The 24,155-nt window shown below is 36.5% G+C and overlaps 3 protein-coding genes across 3 annotated transcripts in view; 1 reads left to right on the top strand and 2 right to left on the bottom strand.

Moving 5' to 3' along the window:
• The window catches only part of LOC142344475 (vesicle-associated membrane protein 7-like), a 10,356-nt gene extending 6,936 nt beyond the window's left edge, over positions 1 to 3,420 (bottom strand). The window contains exons 1-4 of the mRNA XM_075396134.1: positions 3,060 to 3,420; positions 2,779 to 2,836; positions 2,010 to 2,059; positions 1,383 to 1,470 (exon numbers count right to left, since the gene is read on the bottom strand). Of these exons, the coding sequence (XP_075252249.1) occupies positions 1,383 to 1,470; positions 2,010 to 2,059; positions 2,779 to 2,836; positions 3,060 to 3,301 (438 nt within the window). The 5' untranslated portion in view covers positions 3,302 to 3,420. The remainder of the gene's footprint in view (positions 1 to 1,382; positions 1,471 to 2,009; positions 2,060 to 2,778; positions 2,837 to 3,059) is intronic.
• The window catches only part of LOC142344474 (calmegin-like), a 149,643-nt gene that overhangs the window by 60,829 nt on the left and 64,659 nt on the right, over positions 1 to 24,155 (bottom strand). The window lies entirely within an intron of this gene.
• Positions 7,192 to 24,091, top strand: LOC142344471 (sphingosine kinase 1-like). Its single transcript, XM_075396131.1, has 3 exons — positions 7,192 to 7,703; positions 10,961 to 12,005; positions 23,657 to 24,091. Exons 2-3 carry the CDS (start codon positions 11,012 to 11,014, stop codon positions 24,004 to 24,006), a joined length of 1,344 nt encoding a protein of 447 aa, XP_075252246.1. The 5' UTR covers positions 7,192 to 7,703; positions 10,961 to 11,011; the 3' UTR covers positions 24,007 to 24,091.

A 24,155-nucleotide genomic window follows, 5' to 3' on the forward strand; every position in this document is an offset into this window, starting at 1 on the left:
ACTCACTACCAATGCAAAAATTTTGTGTACAATTCGCTCACTGCACTGTCAGCACTATCAGAGAGAACAGGATTACCTCCGCCGAGTACGAAGGCATATTTCCAATCCAATTCATTATACATACCATCACCACAACAAGGAAGCTGTCAGAAATTTCTTATAAATCTATTTATATATAAATAAGGGCACAAGTAACCGAAGCTGCTGATGTTGAAAGTTAGCATGCTGTTAAGGAACGACAGCATTTCTGAACAAAGAAATTTAACATGCATTTCTAAGTACTTACCACTAAATACAGTTACCAAAGCCAATACTTTGCTAAAAACCATACAATAAATTATCAATTATACTACTTTCCAATTAATCATTGAGAATTACTTCGAAATACAAAAAATATAAACTCAATTAAAGTAACCTATTTATTTTTGGACAAAAAAGTTTTTAAAAAATCATAGTATATGGAACAGTAAATTTCAGTTTGAAGATGTCAGATTGCTAACTCGTTTTAAAGACGGAGTCAATATCAATGAAGAGAACAGCATGAGATTCCATTCAAACTCAGATTCGTAATAACCAATTTATATTCTAGAAAAAACTTCTAATTTATACAACATTTTCCAACGTTTAATTTCGAAAAAGGGCACAATGATTTTGTGGATTGGACAAAAACAAGCATTCTTAACTTTTTTTAACAAAGAAAAGTCAGCATCAAAACTCGCATATCTATGTGAAAGTTGAGAAAACATTTTTTTCTGATCCGCAAATTTTCTCCAAGTAAACATTTCCTCTAAGGAATGAAATGGATTCCCCAAAAAAAAATCACCGTTTTAAATCAGAAAGGCTCATATAAAAGATAAATAATTCTAGTGGAAAAATGTAAGATTTTATTAAAAAGACATCGGGACCTCTCGATTTTTCTCTCATATAGCATACTTTTGTTCCCAATTTATCTATCCATTTTTACGTGGATTTGAGAATTTTTTCTGAATTTGAAAAATGTTGCACTAAAATTGTTGCACTAAAATGGATAGTACTCAGGATCTAACCAACATTACAGTATTTGATGCCGAATAAGAAAATATGCTTAGTTAGTATTCATTGTTAGCTGTGTTGTTTGCGGTATTCATCCTTTTTCGAAAACAATTTTAACGTTTTAATTAAATTTTGCATCAATTGGGTGGCTGGAGAAGGAAACACCCTCTAAGACAGCGTCTAACAACAAAAAGATCAGAAGCGACTTGTTCGTCTTTTGAGGCACGCACGCACAAATTAAGCACCAAAATTTAATCGGCGGTTTGTTGAATATTGAGCCGGGGTGAAGTCAAAATTTCGGATCCCCAACATATAGCAAAGTTGACAATAATTTCTTCATTGTGACTAACCATTTGGGTCTGTAGCACCGCCCCGAACTCAGTGTTCATGCTGTATGGCATCGCAGTGAGCCCAAGGCTGCCGTAATACTTGTAGAACCTAATCAACACACCAATAAATAAATTTACTTCAGTCGCTAAACAATTAAAAGTGCAAATATTCAAAACACTTGATTATCTACTCAAGTGTCCAGAACGTGTCGACAATGGCTCCTATCGAAAATTCGGTTCTGTTTTATATACATATCTCCAATTTTGAGCCTGGCATTAATCGCATTTAATTTCAGCAATTTGCAAGTTCAATCGTCTGGTATATAAAAAGTAAAAATCAATTCTAACCTAAAAAGGTCGCAGTATAAAAACTTCCACTTCATAAAATATCACTTTGCCTCAATTTTAACTTTCATAAACGTTTAATATTGCGACAAACGTCAACAAAATTAATGGAAATATTTGAACTTTACCTGGAAATTTGCGTATCTTAAAATCGCGCAGTAAAATTTTCCCGCTATAACACCTTACCATGTGATATCTTTACAAAAATTGAATTTTAGATTTTAATGATCAAAAGCTAATTATACTGACTCACTAACATTTCCGTTATAACAAACTATTAAAACGATTTTAATTTTAACTAACGTATTTTTTATCTCCTCAAGAAACTGGAAGGCCACAACTCTGGGGAAGTTCTAAACAGACAAAAATTATCGTAAATAAGTATCATGAATTATTATCACACTATGATCATACCACAAAATATGCAATAGATTAAGCAAACTGTTTGTTAAAACACACACGCTGAAGTGTTAAATTGAAATAATCGAACACTTCAAAAAACACTGTCCTTATTGCTCATTTGCATGCTCAAGTGCGTGTTTTTGCAGTTTATCGAACGATCGATTATTTCAAATTTCTGGGACAGACAACAAAATGACAGAAGTTCCTACATGTATAGCCAGAAGTTGAATTTCATAAACTTTGTCATTTTAAAATATGCAAGTCGCGTGTTTTAAGCAACGTCACGTCACTCTGCAGAAACCAATTAAAATTTGTGCCTAATAACTTAAACCGCTACGTGGATCTCGATATATGCCAGAAGTTCTGATTACTTTATGGGGAGTCAGTCACATAGCCTATACTTCTGAATGAAGTCAGCCCTATTAAGTTGCAACGCAAGCGATCGTTCGAAAAAATCTCGACATGTAAATGAACAATAAAAAGTTGATCATTGAGTGTTTTAAAATTGAGCTTTGACCTTTAAAACCTTCGAAAGCGTTGCAACTTCTAGGGACTATAACTACAGCTACACAACCAAAATTTGAAGTTCAGTGTCATTTCGCAAGTTTTCATGTTACTATATAAACACAAGATCTGTTTGTAAGAGATGAAGTAAACTGTTTGTAATTACCTCGTCTGTAATGCAGAAGAAAGTGAGGCCATTGTCTGATATGTAGTGGAAGAAAAAGCTGAAACAGACAATCCATCATTCCACACAAATATACCTTAAACTGATGGGAAAAATCAACAAATTTTCATTGAACTTTACCTGTACAGCTTTTTAAAAAATAGAGTGTACATAATTATACTAAATACTTCTATTCGGTCTGTAAGTCGCGGCCAATTTCTTTGATATTAAATTTGAATTGGCACCACTACACACTTGTAATGTTATGGATCACAGTTACTAACTTTCCATGTTGATATGATAGCTTGGTATGGGAGGGTGATATCTTGGCCAGCACCTGTTCGCTCACTTCAGTAAAGTTGCCCGCACACCTGCCGTACTTGGCCAAAACAGCTGTGTTCCTGGCCACTAAAGCGTACAGGATACCTTCTCTAACTGATAACGAGTTTGTCAGGGATCCCGAAGTTGACCTTCTGGACCCCCCTGGTCTGGAGGTAGAACCCGATACGCCATTTCTTGAGCTCATTTAACCCAAAGTTGTAGTGGAATAATTGCAAATAAACAAACGGCTGTTTCTTTTAACTTCAATCACAACTTTTTCAAATAAAACATCAACTAATCTGAAGTACAAAAACTTTGCTATAAACATCAGCATGGTTTTAATAATTTCATACATTAACTAGCATAAGATAACTAGCATCAAATATGAAGGCACATCAAAGCGTGTCGCCATAAAAGAGTTCCTATTATCCGAACACAGGTTGAAATAATAGCCATAGTTCAAATCGTGTCAAAGATTAAAGCAAATAACCCAGAAATTAAACCAACTAGTCGCAAAGCTCAAGGGCTAAAAGTTATTTAATGACTACTTTGATGAACCTTAACAAAATTGACCTCAAGACAATTAAATAGCACAAAGCATTTCTAGATCGGGCTGCTGAAAAAGCTTCCCAACTGTCTTCAAGAATTTTTAGCAAAATGACCGTAGTGCAGCAACTGAAGGCCACCATTTTTAAAAATTAATTGCAAGGCACTCGACAACCGAGACGCCAGCCAACTTTTCAGTGTCATTATGTCACCAAGAAGTCATTGTCATGATGTTGAATAAATCAAACAATAATTGAATACTTTTACGTAATTACCAAAACAATTGTTCCGAACACTATTGGGGGAGGAACTATATACTCAAATGAGTATTTTTTTGTTCAGTCAATTTTGGCCAATCGATATAATCATCGCCGAGGAATGTGAGTAGTATCATTCGAAAGCTCGTCCAGCGTAGTGTACATATAATTAAAAAGTTTTTTAATTTCCGTTTTTTTTCTACGGAGTTATCGAGGTTGAAAGTTTTGTGAACATTTGACTGATTTTCGTTGTTCTTGTTAACATTTTCTGTATTTTTACGCAAATTTTTGCCAATTTCGCTGAAAAATTTTTAAAAAGTTAAGGATAGATTTGTTGGCTTTAGCACCCTAAAGATAGAATAGTGTTGTTAACTGCTTGAACAATTTTTTTAGCTGAAATCTTTCCCACAATTTTTCAACATTGAGCCTGTTTTTCATCAAATAGCATGAAATAAGCCTCGTTAGCTCACACTGATTAAAATTGCCGGATTAACACACCTAAAAGCTGCTGACAACTCTTCGTTAACTCCAAAGAGGGCTAGTTTTACTTGCGTTTCCTTTGAGAGTTCTTGAGTTTCACTTGTGTGTTCTTGAGTTACAATTAGGCCGGTTTTACAGTTTTTTCGCTAATAATTATCTCAAATGAATCATTCATTTTCAATAGATTGATTTTTTTTTTTGTCAAATTATCCATATACAAGTCGGAAAATCCAAAACAATTCGGAAAATTAATTTAATTTGATTTTTGTCTATTTGCCCTTTTTGTTCTTTATTGCCTACTTTTTACCTAGTCTTACTAATCAGTCTCATTATTCAGAGGTCACATCACATAATTGGTGCTGAAAGAAAGCGCAACTGATTGAATCTTTTTAAAACGGAATAGATTATGGTTATGGCTTCGACACCGTCTTTACGTTAAATTCAATTAAGATTTTTTGGTCCGCAATTTTGGATAATATAAAGATAAAATTTGGATAAATACAGATCTCAATGTCTATCATTTTTTACTGAAATAAAAATTTGTTCAGTTTAGGTTCTGTTTGACGCTATTTTCACTTTTCATTAAGTATGTTTTGTCAAGAAAATAGGCAGAGTTTTGGATGTAAAAAATGTTTGTTATTTGATTTTGTTGTTTGTCTTGCCTCGTAGTCTTTATAATGACAGCTCTCATCGGCCCTCTGACGTAGAATTATTTGCTTCAAGTGATTTGAATTAGAAGTTTTTTTATGCACCAATTTTTCAAAGTTTTCTATCTCTTCCTCATTTGGTAGACAATTACGCGAAAAATGTGGATGAGCGGGGTCGAAACATTTTTGCAAACGAATATTAATAGTATCCTTTTTTGTCTTCCTAATGGTTTGAAGTCAATTATGATTCTTTTTCCCATTAGGTACTTGAACAAAAAATTGGTTCTCTCCAGTTTTTTTTGTTCACGAGCGTCAATTCTACTCAAATTTTCAATCATTTCACTGTGTTAAATTTCAAATAATGATTTTTGGAGTCATTTTCTTTTTTACACTAATTACAAAAAAAATCCCATATCGCGGTGGGCGGAGGTGCTAAATGCTGGCTTGGTTTTTTGTTCATTCATTATGTGACAATATTTTTAACGACGAGTTAGAAGTGATATCGAAAAGCCCGTGTCACTATTTTTATTGGTGGATGTTTAGAAATGGGACAAGTTATTGAGATTAAAGATATTTCAAATAAATTTGGACGGTATTATTGACATTTTTATCTATATTTGATGATTTTTTAGCGCATACTTTGACTTTTATGAGTAGCTAAACTCAGGCGTTATTATTGTTAATATAAATTTCTTCATTGATTTAAAATGAACAATGAGAACTCACATTCAACTTTTGCAAAATCTTTGACAAAATTTAGATCAACTTATTCGAGTTTTTCTTAGCAATTTTTTTTCTGGCACAATGATGGTGTTCGCAATAACACATTAAAAAAAACAAACAGGTCCTTGTTCAAAACTTCTCTCATTTTGCCGCCCAATTTATCTATACTACGAAAAATTAGATAAATTATTAGATGTTTCCACGGATGAAATCTTTGTGACAAACTATGCATAAACTACTCTCAATTACGGACGCTCGGATGTCATTATTTAGGAGTCGCAAAACAACATTCATCTGCGACTGTTTCTTAGACAAAATTTGCACACAAATACTATCGTAACCATAATTTCAAATCAGAAAGTCTCGTCATTTAACATTGTTCGTGTCCAAAAAAAACGTGGATCTTTTCCGTTTGTGCCCCCCCCATCTTAGTGGGTGCATATTATTTAATGACACGTGCTCTGTAAATGGGGAGGTGCATAACGTACTGGGGGGGGGGGGGGGTGGGGGGGGGAACAAACGAGAAAGATCCGAAATGCGATAAACTGACTACGGCTCAGAGCATTAAGTCCCTATGCAGCTCTCTTAGAGCTTTAGTAGGCTCTTCAGTGTACGGCTCAACGAAACTGCTAAGAGATAGAATTTATAGAATGGATGGAGGGCATTTAGGGACTGTGCATCCCCACGAACCATTGAGGACAGACCTACTGCACTTGAATAGCTAGTTACAACCAAAACCAGCAATTCGTTCAACGCTAGTTGGCTGTTTTAATTACTCATTGTTTTAATGATTTTTCACCTAACTTTCGAGCTTGATTAGTCAAATTCATTAGAAAAACCTTTCTCGGATTTACGTACCCTAATCTGGTCATAAATATCATGAAAATTTTTAATTGCTCTCGAACAAAGTTTGAAGCAAATATTTTCATGTCTTTATTTACGCATTTTGTCTGACAACTTTTCAAGTGAATTCTTCGCACTTGGTGTCTTGATTTTTTTTCGTGGTTTTAATTGCTCTCATTGAAAGTTTAGGCCGCGAACTTAACTCCTTGCGGATTACTGTTAAAAGTCAAATTGAAAGTACGACAAAATTGCGTTCATTTTAAATTTTATTAGTGGTCTGTGGTCCATAATTAGCAGTGATCTAGAATAAACGCTCATTTTATCACTCTCATAACCACCATCATTTTGAACCCGTAGGCACATTATACCCCCCCCCCCCCCCCCGGCTAAAATAAAGCTCAAAGTTAGCCTAACGTGTCTTTTTTACAGCAACTATGTTTCCACTCTAAAGTTTTTCTTGTGAAAAACAAAGGAAATCTCTTAGGAATACATAGGCGTCTATCCATTTGTGAAATCTACACTGAAACTAAACTCGAGACTTAGAAATTTTTACACTTAACCAACCACCTGCTGATATATAACCCTCTCAATTCTTCCTCTCCAAGTCGGAAATTATTAACCTCTCAATTGATTCTCAGGTACTTTAATAATTCTGCGTTAAGGACAATTGCTACAGCAAATAATACAAATAAAAAAACAAGTCTCATCATGAACGAAGAAAGTATACTGCTGCGTTTCCGTAAACGCAGCAGTTTTGTTGTGATAGGAAATGCACAGCTAAGTATACAAACAAGCGTTTCGGTACAACAACTGTACAAAAACAGAATTCGCTGTTTTATCATTCAAATGTTAGCAATTACCAAAATTGGCAAAACTACAGAAACCAAAAGGAGATATTTGTAATGAGGAAATATTACAAAATGCACAAAAATACTCTGCCTTTCATCTCATTATTCACCTCGATCAATAGTTTTAATTTTTGCGGTTGTTATTTGTGCTCTCTTGTCTAGTTTCAGCTATTTTCTAATCAGTTGCCAAATTGACAAAAAATAAACAAAACAATCAGCTTATTTATAAAATACACAGCCAGTTTCGCTACAGAGTATTTGCGGTTAGTTAGATTTCAGCTGTTATGCATCATCTTTGCCCTTCTAGACTATTTAACCAATGTTTAATCATAGGCGCAAAGTGAAAGCACTGCTGTTCAAAAATAGGTCAAAAGGTCAAACATCTGTTCACAGTCAAAACTACCATGAAAACATTTTTCAAGCAGTATTATAATTCTCACTATTTCATACTTGAAAACGGAAGAAACTCAACACTGAGTACTTCCTTTATACGATCTGGTTATCTTTTCATCATTATTTCACGCATTGAAACTTTCAGCTCATCACATCAATTTTGCCCAGCATCCTGTAAAACAGCAGCGCTTTTTTCAGGTCTAAAATTTGGAAACTCAAGTGAAACTGCTCAAAGTTAAATTCAGCATACATAAAATTTTTCAATAAAACTAACGTAAAATACAGCGCAAACGTACTCTATGCGTGAACGTTCAGAATTTTGTTTAGTGATCAAATTGATAAATTCTTTGTTCTCATAGCCTTGTTGCATCATAATTTAGAATCAAAATCAGATCGACAATCTACTAATAAACTCAAATCTGTTTCATCGGTATCATTGAGGTTCTTGGAGAAATACTCCTCATTTGGTATTTGTTGAGACGATTAAATTTTGACCCACAATGGGTTTATTCTATCGTTCTAGGAAGTCCAGTAAAAAAACTTTTCCATTCCTAAAGTTAAAAACCAAATAAAATTAGCTTAGTTGTACCAGGGAGGCTTGGTACGTTTATTCAGAGCTTTATGAACAGATAAAAATTTCTAGTCGACAAAAATGGATAGAAAAAAAATTGTCAAGAGCTGAAATTAAAAATGTACTTAACAAAGTACTAGGCAGTCCAGGTTTCGTTTCCTATTAACAAAATATAAAAACGGAGGGCTATTCTCTGCTAGAATTGTTTCCTTTGGCCCCATCAATATACTCCACCCACTAAAACATAGTACACAGTTTGAATTTTCTCCGCTCACGTAAGCATTGATACACTAAGGAAATTTAATTTAGGCTAACAGATTATCAACGAGTCATGAAATGCAGTTTTGAGGGTGCAAACCGGATTGATAATATAGGAAACGGACAAAAAAGGGCACAAAAACCTGGAACTTGAAAATATAACCGACCAACGTCCGAAGGATTTCTCCCGAGAGAATAATGGGAGCTCTGACCTATTGCAGCCTGCTTCCGTCCGGTGGGGGGACTAAAATCACATACTAAAACGGGCTTGAAATGACATCATTAGAGGTTATTATATACCACTTTAACCATTATATACCACTAATTAAAATTAAAGTAAAAAAATTTACACCAATTTTGGCGCACTGTTCATTTGACATTTAGAAGTGAACTGCCGCCACTTGAGTTCATCTGTTGACACTTGTGAATGACAGAGAAATTTAGATCCCGCAAACGTAAAGTCAAGGGCATAAAGTCACACGAAACGTCAAAACGGTCAAGCGAAAATTTTGCATTAAAAAGACACATCGTTCGAAAGCAATTAAAAATGAACAATTGGCATTTAAGCCATTTTGGAAATAATCAACTTAAAATTATGTCATTCAATTCACAGAAATTCTGTTGTGAAAACTACACAAATCGATAAAACAGAATTACTCACTTTTTAACGATTGGCAATTGTTCTCTTGTTATTCAAGAAATACTGAAATAATCAGACCAAAATTATTTTCGCGCACAAGCATTCTATATATAAAGAAAACATGAAAAATATCCTTCGGTCAAAAACTAAATCAATGACTATGTTCACTTATTTCACACAGACAAATACGAAAATTTTAATCTCAACACAAACTCATTTGACGGTACAAGGTTCATGCAAAAGAACACAAATTGCAACATTATCAAAACATCTTAAATGGAGTAACAACAGAACTGAACGTTGAAAAAGGCCCTCTTTTTTCTAGAAAATACAATTTCACGACAAGGGAAACTATAGGATAATGAATATTGTGCAACTTTTATCGTAATCCAGACGCGTCATTCTATAGACTAAGACACACTATAGACTAAAACAAAACTGACTTCATGAAAAAGCAGAAAAGAAACTTTTGCCAAAGCACGAAAACAATCAATTTTTTCAATATGAATCTCGAATAAAAAAGACTTCTAATAAAAAAGACGCTCTCAGAACACTCTAACTAATAATAATAATAAAATCCATATGCTTATTTTCCACCACAAAAGCTGTAACAAATCTACCGAATTGGAAGTTGGGAAATTCTTCACCATAATTGTTTTAAATCAGAGACACAGATCAGCATTTCAATGAATACAGATATCCGCGTAGCCATGAGTACCTAAATTCAAAAAAATTCTATACCTGAAGGTCTTCAAGTTGAAAGCAATGCGTCAAAACTGAATGACCAACTGCGCACTTGTCTTCGTTTAATGTAGACCAAAAATGACTAAAATTTAGGCTTCAAGGATAATTATATTTTCAATTTTAAATTCAACTGCTTTAGTTTTTGTTAATTAGCAATACTTCACTTCAACTCTTAAGGCAACAGCTCTGCGACAAAAATCTGTTGGTTTTCACATCCAAAATTATTCTTTACAATTTTTACACAAAAATGCAGAGATTAAAAAATGAAATTCAAAATCAAAGATTCAACACAGACTCAAGAATATAGTCCTTACAATTGCATTCTATCAGATCTATATAAAACAGCTCAAAATACTGATTTACGTTTTCGGTAGAAAATAAGGTTTGACGCAACTTAGCAACAATCTGAAATTTGAACAGTTCCTTCCAATCATACAAACACGTTCAGAAATAAAACTTTGTATTTACTTTAATTCGAACTGTTGCAAATAATACTAGCAAGAATGGTTTGTACAACGAGAAAGGACCATTTGTCGTCATGTTATGTAAATCAACTAAAAATGCGTTCTTTCGAGGCTTGTTTGACATTATCTTAAGAATTTCCTGAAGATCATGAGTATCTGTTATCGCTATGTATACAAACTGATATGATAAACTTGAATTTGAATACAAACAGTGATAGTTTGTTGAGAAAACATCAAGTGCAATTTATTGTCTCACATCGAGGGAAATGTTAAACTTGCTTCCAGTCGATTCTAATCAAACGTTAGTTTAAGAATTGAACTTATGAATTTATTTTCCATTCATACAGTTTCAAGAGGCTTCAGAAAACGTTAGAAACACTCTTGACATTTTTATGGAAAAGCAATGTTTACGCTATCCACGATTAATTCATAGTGAATTTGAATTCACAGGCGATTAGTGTCGCATACCCACCACGATCACAAAAAAAGCAGTGAACAACTATGAGCACAGCTCCCGCCAATGATGCTGCTATCCACAGCTCACGAGACTCAACTTTGGCTGAAATCTTCAGCCCCCTGGACTTCAAAATAACGTCAGGAGCAAATCGGAGGAAGATATCATCTTCACTTGCGAATGTCTCAACTAAAGATATAATTGGTTCAAGAGCACATGGCAAATGCAACCAGTTATCCATCTACTATTACCCACTCAGCCTAAGGAAACATTATCGCAAAAGACATGAAATAATTCTGCAATTTCGTGATCAACCTGATCTCACGATGGCGCGTCATCAAATGGTGCAAGCTGTACAAATCAAGCCTTGCAAATTCCTCGTAGTTTTGAATCCATACGGCGGTGCAAAGAAAGCTAAAGACTATCTTGACAAGGTCGTCAAGCCGATGCTGTTCGAAGCCGAAATCAACTTCGAAGTTGTGACGACAGAACATTGCGGACATGCCACTGAGATAGGGAGAAATTACGACACTTCAAAGTTTGACGGAATCTGCGCCTTATCGGGCGATGGAACTTTGCACGAAATCATCAATGGAATCAGTCAACGAACGGACGGAACCAAAATTGACGACGTTCCGATCGGAATCCTAAACGGTGGTACTGCCAACTGTCTTGTGGCTGCAATTCTAGAGCGCCGAGGCGAGCGAAAATGCAACCCTAACAAAGCAATTTGGAACGCAACATTCGCTTTCATCAAGGGCAATTTGAATCGTGTTGATCTTTTAATGACGAGATATGCTGATCAGGAACTGTATCTGTGTCAATCTCTATCTTGGGGTCTCATTTGTGATGTTGAGTTTGAAAGTGAATGGCTGCGAGTGTTCGGCTCTACGAGATACTCAATCTACGCAATAAAACATATCATGCTCAATAAATGCCATCAGGGAACTATCAGCTACATACCCGAATCAGTCTCAGAGGCACCTGAGATCTTTCAGAAGTACCTCTCAAACAGACCCAAAGAGGCGGACTTCCATCAAGGTATGTTGACAAACCAGCAGCTTGAACACCGCTAGTTACTTCGATATTTCACTTTTTTCTCAGATGATAAACATGCGCTGAAAAAGTTTTAAAAGGTTAATTAAATCAGAAAATGAGGAAAACTAAGAGCCTAACTTCATCAAACCAAAGGCACAATTCTGAAAAATTAAAAAAAGCGATTGCAGTAACTTTACAATTGAAGCAAATGACAGAAGCGCCTACTCAAGTTCCCTTTCGCTCACAAAAAGGTGTTGTCAAAATATTTTCTCGTTTAGCAAAAAAATTGTCCACCGTCTGATTCAGATTTATTTTAAAATTTGGGCAATTTAGCAGCAGACGTTTTGTTTGCTATCCACTATCCTAGAGCTTGTCAACAAACTATGGGTTTTCCATGCTTGAAATACCAGCAAAGCGAAGCAGACTTTGGCTAACGGAAGAAAGGGCCATCACGTTGCAAATAAAAAGCTCGCTCAACTTGGGAAGGGCCGATTTTCACAAAGAAGTATTGACTTAATATTTGTCTCCAAAACTTTGACGGAAGCATTTTAAAAAAAACAGAACTAAAATTGGCATTCAAACTCGTGCTAACATATAAAATTTGAAAATAATTTTTCAAAACGCCATTATCTATATATTTATTGATAATAACTAAAGTTTTCGAGACTGCAAAATACAATATGTACAAAGTTGACGGCTCTAAGTAGGCAGATTTTGACAAGAAGAGAGCACCAGAATTACTGACAGTTGGGAAGGCTCCCCAGATATGTTAGACTAGTTCAAACACTGAAAGAACATCGCTTGACATACGGAGAAAGCAATCTGTTAGACATTTCTTGACTTTTATAACGAGCACACGTAACCCCATTATAAAAACACAATACCTGATATCGCACAAAACTTCATTCTCGCAACACCAACCGGGAAAGCGAGAAATCATGCAGTCCTAAAGTTTAAAAAACACAAAAAAATGCCAAAGCACAGTTTATGAGTTTAAGCGAGTTTAAGCAAGTCTTTTTGACTACCCCAAACTTGATGACTCAAAAGCACCCCAAACTTGACTACTCAAAGCACAGTTTATGAGTTTAAGCGAGTCTTTTTGACTACCCCAAACTTGACCCCAAAAATAGCCAGGTTCAGATCACCAAAATAGTCATAGTTCTGTGAAAAAAGCTTATTTCAAGCTTAAGTATTGCATTGTAGGGTCGCTTGAAGGGTTTTTGAACCGCAGAAGCGATCTGCAAGTTTTGAGCCCGATTGGAGCAATTTAAAAATCGAGTGACGGCGACTACCCGAAAATTTCACATCTTATCACTTTTCAGAAATGCACAAAACATTGCTCAAAGAACGTCAAAAAACCTGATTTAAAAGCATAGTCGTTCCCACATATGTCTACGAATTGGTCAAGCCAAAAAATGAAATCAAAACAGAATAAAAACAAAAAAATTTACATATTTGTTCCACCTGACTTGATGTGCACAGCAGACAAAAAATGCGACGCAATCAAGAGCGAAAATCATTGACATATACTCTCTCAAACCAGTTCATATCACACACAATAGTTAACACTAACCAGGACAAGTGTCTAGAAAACTCAGAACCCGACCAAGACAAGCATTCCACAGGCAAAGCAGAAAAAACGTCCAAAAAAGTCCCTTTATCAAAAAATGTCATTATATAGCAGCAAGCCTTCACGAAACCCACAATACATACCCATACGCACCTAACTCATAGTTTCACCAGTAGATATCAAGTATAATGGCAATAATCCAAATATAATGAAAAACTCACCTATAAATGAAACTATGCATGATAACAATTGAACCGAAACTAGTTAACTCCCATCGGCGCATCTTTATCACACAGCATCAATCAGGCACTAATTTTTAACACGCACAAACACACCAAAGCACATAAAAAAGCTGAGAACGAACTATCACTTCTTTCACTAACATTTACTAATTAGTTAATTTTCACTAACTGTCCTTTTATCCCCTATTTACGCCCTTAAAACACGAGAAAACATTTAAACACTGCAGAATTTAACCCCCCAACCACTATACCTACAAACACACACTCCCCATGCAACCAAACAAAAAAATTCAACACCATATTTAGTAGTAATATCAATAAACAAACACGTCACCTAAAGTAAAAGTATACCTGAAACAAGGCAATACCAAAGAAATAAGTGCCAAATTGAGGAAACTAGAACCAAAGCCTGAGTATACCAAAGCAGTGAGTAAATAAACACCAGAAAGCTTAGTAGAACTCAATGGAACATCCAGATCAGCCACACCATCAGAGGATTGTCCAGAAACGAAGTTGTTATTATATTAGTCAAAATGTTACTTATATTAGTAGTAAATCTCGCTCTCTTCGGACCAACTCTCGAGACACCAATCAACACTGAAGAAACCCTAGCTCAAGGCATTATCTTTAATAATGAAGCACAGATGCTTATTACCGAAAAGTTATAGATGCTGATTTCTTAGTCGTTTCCCCGTTATAACTGCAAGATTCGCAGACAAGTAGAGACTCTACTTAACGGACTAACGAAAAAATGAGTCACACCATCAGCGTATTGTGAAGAAATGTACACCATGACATACATCAACACGACAGACGTGATTAATGTTGACTGGTTTGACTCGAAAATCATCAATGAAACCGTAGAAGCCGAAACTGAGATATGAGACCAAAAAGGTCCTAACCCGAGTTGCAGATGAAAGTAGAAATCGATAAAAGAGAGCCTCCTCCAAGCAATAACAGCAGCAGTAGCCCTAATTGGACTCTTCGGCCCAGGAATTGCCATGAGCAGCGGCTGATGCGGAGGAATTTTTGGCTCTTGCCAACGAAGGTCTCAAAATTCTGAAAATATGGACCAATTAGCCAACAGTTTCAATAGCCTTTACGACTGTGTCATGAAAAATAGCGCCCTATCAGATGAGAAGTTTTTCTTAGTTTCTGACGAGCTTACAAAGTTTAGAACGAAATTCAAGAAAGCCAGAACAGGAACGGGAAATTAGAAGCGGAACAATTCGCAATTGTTGACAACCTACACGGATTTACATGCATGGAAATGCGCTCTTTTCAACAACTTAATTTCAACTCTGATACAACAGCCTTGTTACTCCTTACACTTCAGGCAGATATTAAAAGTTATCGAGCTATCTTATATTCATTCAGAATTAATGCTACAAATGCCTTTCCCTTTATACTTGATAAACGTCTTCCAATCACTCTAGTACCACGTAAACCTTTGATAAAGACCCTTGACTCAGTCCATGATAGCCAAAATGAACGCCCCAGATCGTAACCCATGACTGATACCCTTTCGTACTACGATGCAAAAATTGTACAAGAGATTTCAGCAGTAGAAGACGACTTTTAATGATAATAGGGATTCCCGTAGCCTCGAGCCAGACAGTCTTTGAAGTTAATCGTGCAAATGCAATTCTATGCCCCACAAAGATTCTATTGATACCCTACAATGGGTAATTGAGGGAGAACACTTAGCAATCTCAGAAGGACAGATGGAAACAACAGTACTGACGAAAGCTCAGTAAGACAACTGCCTTGGATCGCTAAGATACCGAAACTGTCACGAGACAATGGAAACACACCTTGCATTCTCCTGGTGTATAGCAGTTACAGTATTGAAAGTATGTGACACAGAGAAAGTTGTGTTACCAAAACCAGAACGAGCACAGAACCTTGGATAAAGAATTTGCCTAACATCAGCTTCAAGTGACCTCACCCTTTGTGAGATTAGTATGAACCAAAAAAGGAACCACAAACCAACATTCCTCACGAAGGTTGTAACATCTGTTTACTTACATTAAAATGTGAACACACCATTTTCAGCGACCACATTAAAATTAGAGCTGATTTGCAAAGTTCTCAGTACATTCCATCAAAGCGAATTAATGTCAAATATCCTGATCCACTAGAACATTTAATTGGTTCTGTATAAAAGATTGACGAACTACCAAAACACGAAGCAAGCAACGAAGACAACCTTAAGTTACTGAAGAAAGATTTACAGATTTAATTTATTCAAATCGAAAGTTATCAACAGTTTTACTTAAGCCAGCTTGAAAAAACGGAAACCAACGTACCGATCAAAATTTCTCTCTCACTAACAATCATTGTCTTTATCGGAACATTACACATTCTCTTTATGTATTTATACCATAAAGTAGCCTACGTACGTATGGTACCAAAACTTCATGAAGCTAAATGGAAAAAATGTACCGCTACATCCAATAGTTTCGGTGCCAAAATATCTGAAAGCAGACGTAGTGGCCAACATCAGAAAACAACTCAAGAAATCACCAACAGTCATCTCACTAGAGGACATGGGAACTGTAAAACGCCAACACAGACGACACTCTATGCCGGCAACATCAGTACTGACACTCAATACTATGGAACGCTTCGATAAAGAAAACGAACAGGACACAGTAGCGCAAGCCCAAGAGGAAAGTATGCTTTTAGTTCTTGAAAGTCTGAAATAGTTCGACAAGTATAAACCTTATATCCCATTAAGTCTCGTTTCATCCATTAAGTTTCTTTAACCAGCGCTTCAACCATTTCAATCAGTGCTTTAAGCAAGTCAATCTATACATGCCTCTTTCAAGTTTAGAGCCTTCTATGCCAAAGCCATTCGCATCTCTTATTTCAGTGCTAACTCAAACCTCTTCTATCAACCTTAACATTAATTTATGTTCTCCTATCCATTCCTACACATTCCTATCCAGAATTAGCCCATCTTTACTTCTTTAACATTCCTCCGACACTCTTATTTCTTCTCTTGTCAACTTCGATAATCTTAACTTTCCTTCAAACCTCAAAAGCTTTCCTTCAAACCTCTTCTAAAATAACACCAATTGGATGGCTGCAACAAAAACATGTGTATAACCTTATAACAGTGCAGAATAAATATGTTTTACAGAAAACCCAGTTCCTTCCCAAAACTTTCAAGAAAAATTTTCATAAAGGCAGGTAGTGTCACTTCCCAATTTCATGCCTCATAGTTACGTAATAATTTCTAAGTTATTACAGACTTCCATAGAGCTAAAATAAAGCTGTGAAAAGCTAATAAAATACAAGGCAACTAGTGGATATATCACGCATCTGAACCGCTCAAAAAATGCAATTACTAGCTAATTGTATTAAAATCAAATCCGCTAACATCGCACTATGTAACAACTATAATACGTCCTGGTAAAATGGCGATAATTCTTGTTAATTACCCCTAATATTAACCTTCGCAACACCGAGACAGTAACTCTAACAGTTAGTGCGTAACACTTTTCTTGATTATCCTTTTATAAACAATTACTGTTTCTAGAGATATTCATGGGCTAAAATCAGTCCAATAAAAACGGTTCTGGTAAACATTTTTAGCTTATCATGGAAATCCAATTGGATTGCAACTCATCATTATAACTTTTTGGTTCTGACAAACTGCTTTTCCAATTTTGCCGTCTTGTCTGCCTCTCTGAGGCTCTTGCAGCCAATTCATTGCACAGCGCGATCTTACCCAGCAACAGAAGACGAAGGAAGCTTGAACAAGCTGTTGTCCCTATCAGTCCCGACGACTGATCATTACCCTCCCCGATTTCAACTTCAACTTTCGCCAGCCAAACCCGAAGCCTGATTAAAATTTGTTGACAGAACTTTGTGGACACAGAGCAGACGTGATCTTGTGGTCAGACTTAATCAACAATTTTAATTCTAAGAACCCAGCCAGCAGGTTACCACTGTCTATCTAAGAATTGATCGACATCTTGAAGTTCACAGAGAATCGACTACTGATAATCTGTCAGATCTTAGATCCAACAGATTTCTGGAAGTTGACGTCGTCACGGGTATCATATCAGAAAGAGCACCAACCAAGACTAGGTGAGAAGCTTGACACAACTGCTTATCGATCGAGGACTTGATCTCAGCCTCCTTCAAACGGTCAGCCGTAGTCGGGATTGTCTTAACGAGATTCCGAACAAGAAAAAGAGACTCAATCCAAAATGAAAACGAGCCCTCAGAAAGGAACATCAAGCAACATCTTCCACGTCAACTGACAACTGAATGAGTCATTCTTGTGACATCTTTCGGTAGGAATCATAAGCCCCTTATGTTACAGTGTTATCTTACTTATCCTCTAATACCATAAGGCAGGATCATAACGTATTCGGCTTTTCTATCGTATTTCCTTGTGATAATTTTGGTCGGCATCATTGAAACTTCCTCTATACCGCTTTTTAAGCTCCGTTTACTTTTCTTCTGTAATAATTCTTAGTTTGAATCACAGATCACTTTCTGTTAACATGCTTCATTTTGGTAGGAATCACAGAACTGTTTATCGTGATACATTTTGGTAAAAATCACGGGACTGTTTACCGTGATACCTTTTGGTAGGAATCATTTAACTGTGACTTCTATTTAATGATACCTCTCAGTACGAATCACAGATTTACCGTTCCTTTCTCCAATTCCTGGCGTGCTTTTCCAACTCTCGTTACCTTTTGTTAGGAATCTTCCACGAATGTCTGAGAGAAGACTTCAGTACCAACTATCGAAGAGTTATGTGCAGGAGATTATGACGAGTGGAATGGCCTTATAGGCCGCCAGAAAATCATCTCTCGAATGTTAAGAGAAACGCTCTCGAATTGAACAGCTCTGTGAAAAGGCTCGGAAGCAAGAACAAATGAACAATATCTCCGAGACTCAATCAAAAACGAGACTCAATCAAAGGATGTTATAGTGCAGCTACAGAAGCTTGTAATTCCCGAAAACAAGTAGTTCTGTCAAGTTGAGGAAGGTCTAGCACAGACCTTGATCAATAAAAATGATGAATGGAAGTCATCATTCTGTGAAGTGAAGGATGAAATAGCTTGTCAAGAAAATATGTTACGTCAATCACGAAAAAACAAGACACGTTCTAGAAAGAAAAGCCACCGGCCGAAACTCGTTCAACATCAACTTATAAATGGCAGTATACTTGAAGCGGCAAATGAAGTGCGCAACCCAGAATTCAAACAGGAATTGGATAAACTCGAGGCTATTCGAGTTCCTCGAGGCCAAAGGCTTAGAATTTTCGTCGACTACGAAAGATTGATTCCAAACGTGAGCCTCACCGAGGAACCCCGGTTACCCATTAGGAATGCATTGCATTTTGCTTCAACAAATCAAGAGTGTCAACGTCAGCGGTCGTTTTACTGCAGTTCATGTCAATTCCGAGAACTCGTTTATTGTCCTTTGTCATAATCCTCCACGCGCCTTTCTCCAAGTTATCCTCTAATCCTCCAAGTTATCTCTGCCCCTCAATATTTTTCGCTCCTTTTTGAGGGGGCTTTTCCATATGTTCCCTCTGGTAACAATTCCCTTGGTTGGTGACATTAATTTGTCAACAGTAAAGTGGGAGGAAATGTCAATTCATACGAGCAAGTTTGTTGTCGACTTTAACCTAACCTTTGTCGATTTTCACCTAACTCAAAAATCAGATGGTCAGATAATTGATGTGCGCATGCCAAACACCTTCTCGTTCATCATCTGTCAGCCAATATCATTTCTCCATCCTGAATGAAACCCGCATGTCGAATCAAGCCGATTCCACAGACGGACGCCTCGGAGTCTATTCCATTTCAGGAAAACGGACGAAGCGGGTATTTTAAAAGATATCGCAGGAGATCATTCATTCCATACTACTGGACAAACTCTGCGCTGATGCTTCAACACTGGCATGCATGGATAGAACCCAGACTGAAAGCTTTTGTGCACAAAAAAACTTCTAATCGAGCGGCATTGCCTCATTCGATTGCTCTGACGTCCAATGCCATCAAATACACTCCACCATCGAGCTGAACACGGCGCAATGACAAGCAGAAAAACAAATAGCTGAAATAAGGGCCTCAAGAAGACCAAGCCGACTATCAGGACCAACTTTGCTGGTCGTTCAATAGAGAAAATTTTTTTAAATATCTCAAGCGAGTCAATGGGTTAGCAACATTACCGCCTGTAATGAAGACGGTAGGTTAAAAGGCCAGAACGGCGGTGGAAAAAGCAAATATGTTCAACGACTACTTCATCACGGTGCATAATTCTCGGAACACTGAAAAAATCAAAGGTCCAACGGATTCGTCGGTGTGGGATTTTGACATGAGTCCAGACAGGCCCTCTGTTGCAAGATCTGTATACTACTAAGGCGACAGGTCCTGACTACTTTTCCTGTTGTTTCCTCCGAATTTACGCCGAAGGGTTAGCAAAATCTTAGCTTTCATATTCATCCGTCTTCCGTCAAGTTGGAAAGTCTGGTGCAATAAAACTCTGCACAAAGGGGGTTCCAAAGACAACGACTCCGTCCAGTCCCTTATTGTCTTGCATCTTCATAGTTTCAGAAAAACGCATCTGAAAAAATATGGAAATTGTAGAGCCGTCGATGTGTCAATATAGTTTTCGTCGAGGGCGATTGTTTGTGTTCACACCTCTAGTCTCTCTGCACAAAAGTTCCGAGACCAAAGATAATTAGAAGGCAACCAATGCGGTCTATTAGACTAGAAGAAAGCTTTCGATAAAGTGAATCATTCCATTCTTATCTCCAAGCTCGATGCACAGGGCGTGTGTGGATGTTAGCTGAAAATTAGCAAAAGCTATTTCTCACGCCGAAGACAATTGGTTCAGATCGAAGAATTTAGATAGGGGAAGAGGTCACTAGCGGAGTACCTCAGGGCTCCAGAATGGGACCACGTTTGTTCCTGATATATACTAATGACTTTCCTAACGGAATCCGCAATTTTTTGTTGAGTGAATCTCTCAACCCTGATGACAAGAATATGCTTGCTAGCGGAGTGTCCCTTCAGCAATCGTTAGCAAGTCTGGAATATTGGTCCTTAGAAAATAATGGAATTTCACCCACAGAAGATCAAAAAGACCGCCACTGAGGAGCACAACCACTGTTACTTGGGTCCAATAGTTACATGAAATCTGTTGTGGTCAGGACGCCCCTCCAATAGGCTTGGCAAAGCTGGCGGAGCCCCTAATTTGTTGAAGCGTTATATCTCCACAGCTCAGAAATAGTGCGAAGCTTAATCTCCTTAAAAGCACAATCATCTTGTCATTAACTATATCTCACCATGTTGGTTCGCCTCAAGAGACAAGAATGGCCCAGAGCTTCTCCAGCGTCGCGTTAGGAAATGAATTTTGCGAATTGACAAAAGCTACAACGAACGATTTGTCTCCGTGTAAGAACTGTCCATTCTGCGTTATCATCAAAAACTACATGTCCTCACGTTAAGAAAGATAATGGTGCCTACGATATATGCTGTGATAACTTCATCTCCCTCAAGGATGGTCCAAGGCGAGAAAGACAAATGCCGATCTGCAGAAAACCACGGTCTGAATCTTCACAACGAATTCTCCGCCCGAAAATGTCGACTTTTATCGTTTCTGGCGCCATAACAAGGCCAATTACATTAAAACACAAGCTAATTTGGATATTTCGGAACACTTGATCGCTAACTTTGACCAGAACAAGCTTTGTTCATGGCAGATTGCATGCAGATGCCATAACTGCACTGGCTAGAAAACAAACGGTCTGTATGCGACTAGAGTCGCCTCAACTTGTTTTAAACCCGCATTATTATTATTACTATTATCATAAACAGCTGGCTAAATAAGTAGATCAAAATAACTCAATCAAAAAATACTAAAATAATTGGTGGTGATAGCAAGTGGTGAAAAGTTACAGCTGCTGACAAAATTGTCAGGTTTTGTGGTACTTCTTTTTATTTCTACACCAATTAAGGCTAGCTGAATATACAATTATCTGCTATAAAACAAAAAAGAAATGGGGTGTCCTGTTTAGTGCAATGTTATAAGAGAAAACACAAGAAAAATATTTGCTGTCACTGCTTTATTCTTTGCTTTTATAAATTTGTCGCACCGTTGACAAAAGCTGTTTTCCAATGAAATTGCTCTACTACTTTTGATTTAACCACAATCCACTCAGTACTTATTTGGATGAACCTGGTAGTTGTCGACGAATGAATGGGGAGAACTTTTAACTCCGCGCTACAATTTTTAAATTTTCTTAAAACAAAATTACTGCTGCTAGAAATTTTCATGGGCTACAATCAGTCTTATTAAAAAATTGTCTTTTATGGCAACAATTTCATAAGCTTTTCATTAAAATTCATTGAAACTTCTTTCATTAATTCAACTGTTTGGTTCCCACATACGGCTTTTGCCCATTTTCTGTTGTTTTAAATGTTTTTTTTAGAGTAAGGAAACATCCAAGCAACTCTGAATATATGAATATCTGACGACATAAAACACGCCAATTTAATAACTTTAGTTATTTCAAGGACGAGTAAAATTCAAATTGCTGCATTGAAAAGTTTTAACAACGCTGAACAATTTTTCAATTGCATTTTGAAAGTAATTTTTTTCTTTCCTGCTCATTCAAAATTTTCAGAAGGTGAAGATGTTCCTAGGAATTTTAGTTACATGGATAAAATTTAAGATTGAAACCAATTTACTTATTTTCGCTAATTTGTGACGTCTATGAATTTTGTTATTTGTAAATCTTGTTTATGATTTGACTGTTTAATCGGATAAAGTTTAAATGTTCAAAATTAACGCGAAGCAAAATTAAAAACAGGCAATATTTTTCTCGGATTGATCTCAGAGAATTTACCGAAGACTGAACCTTTATTCAGAAAAGCACCTTGACTGGTAAAAACTTAAAAATTTTAAAAATACGTAGACTCTTGAGCTTCAATTTTTTGAAAAACACCCAGTACACATTTTAAAATTTCTTGCTTGGCTACTGATTTTTTAACAAGGCAGCAATTTTTTGTTATTAGCCTCTGAAAAACAATCGTTTGGTTATGTCTATTTGCGATACAATCGTTTGAAACATACAGCTGAGAGGCTTCGGAACAGTATGTGCAAACGCCCATTACTCCACCTTCCCGTCTTGGTTCAAATTGAAGACAAGTGCAAGTAAACTTTTCTTTTAAACCAAATATTCGGTCTTAAATGTTGCGAAAAACGTGAACACGGAAAATTAAAATTAGCTTTAGTAGAAATTAGCTTTAGCAAGTTTAAAATAAATGATTTCAATCCATTTAATGACGCTACAACTTTACTTGCCTTCGGGGGGTCACATCCATTGTCCCTTGAGCCCGACAATTTTTTAAAAAAATATTTTCATCAGTAAAGTACTAAGAGCTAATGAAAATTTTCAACCAGCGGATATCTCTGCAAAGTAAAAACAACAATAAGTGGCCCGTAAAAATTGAGTCCATGAAAAATTGTTTTCCTGTACACCGAAATTAGATATGTTGAAAATAAACTCACATTTCCCCCCGATATCACAGCTTTTTGGTTACCATTTTTTTCCTAATAGTTCCGACCCACTGAAGTCAAAAATATGAGCGGGGTCGGAACATTATGGTACATGGATTTATATCGGTAAATGGATATTATGTGCGAACGCACATTACCAAGCCTCCTTGTTTAAATTTAAGTTGTATTATAACCCTGGCTTTTATACTTAATCCTTTAGTCCGATAGAGCTCTCAATTTCTAGTCAGACCTTATCTGGCGCTTTTTAGTTTCAATCTGTAAGACGATTTAGTTATTTTTAGGAAACCAAACTTGGCACACGTTTCCCGGGAACAAGTTCTCCTTCGTAGCACTGATGGTAAATGGATTTTGGTCCCTGGACAATGTGGCGAATCCCTTTTCCCACTTGGACGATGGAAAAGCGTACCTGATGGTGGTGCCAAAACCAGTTTCCAGACTCTCACTACTTAAATTTTTTCTTCAACTTGAGAGCGGTAACCACGCTTCCAGTCCTCAGATCCAATTCATATGCGTCAAACAAGTCAAATTCAATTTCGACAAGGAGAGGGCTTTCAATCTTGATGGGGAAAAATCTATCAACAATGTCATGGAAGCTGACGTCAGACCTCACTCTGCTACTATGATTTACTAATTCTGACATAACATTTTCCAAAAATAATTACTAGATCATTCCATTTATTCCTCAAATTTATTTAAATTTAACCTATTAATGATAACTTTTTGTGATTAAAATGAACATCCACCTTTAATCTGTAAAGACACCATCTGAGAGCTTATGAT

Source organism: Convolutriloba macropyga, chromosome 8 (assembly GCF_964194025.1).
Source record: "Convolutriloba macropyga chromosome 8, txConMacr16.3, whole genome shotgun sequence".
Classification (NCBI taxonomy): domain Eukaryota; kingdom Metazoa; phylum Xenacoelomorpha; order Acoela; family Convolutidae; genus Convolutriloba; species Convolutriloba macropyga.

Excerpts from the sequence above, each read along its gene's own strand:
- LOC142344471 (XM_075396131.1), top strand. The coding sequence starts at position 11,012 with ATGAGCACAGCTCCCGCCAATGATGCTGCTATCCACAGCTCACGAGAC. Across the intron at positions 12,006-23,656 it reads AGAGGCGGACTTCCATCAAG|GAAACCAAACTTGGCACACG; the intron begins GTATGTTGACAA and ends AGTTATTTTTAG.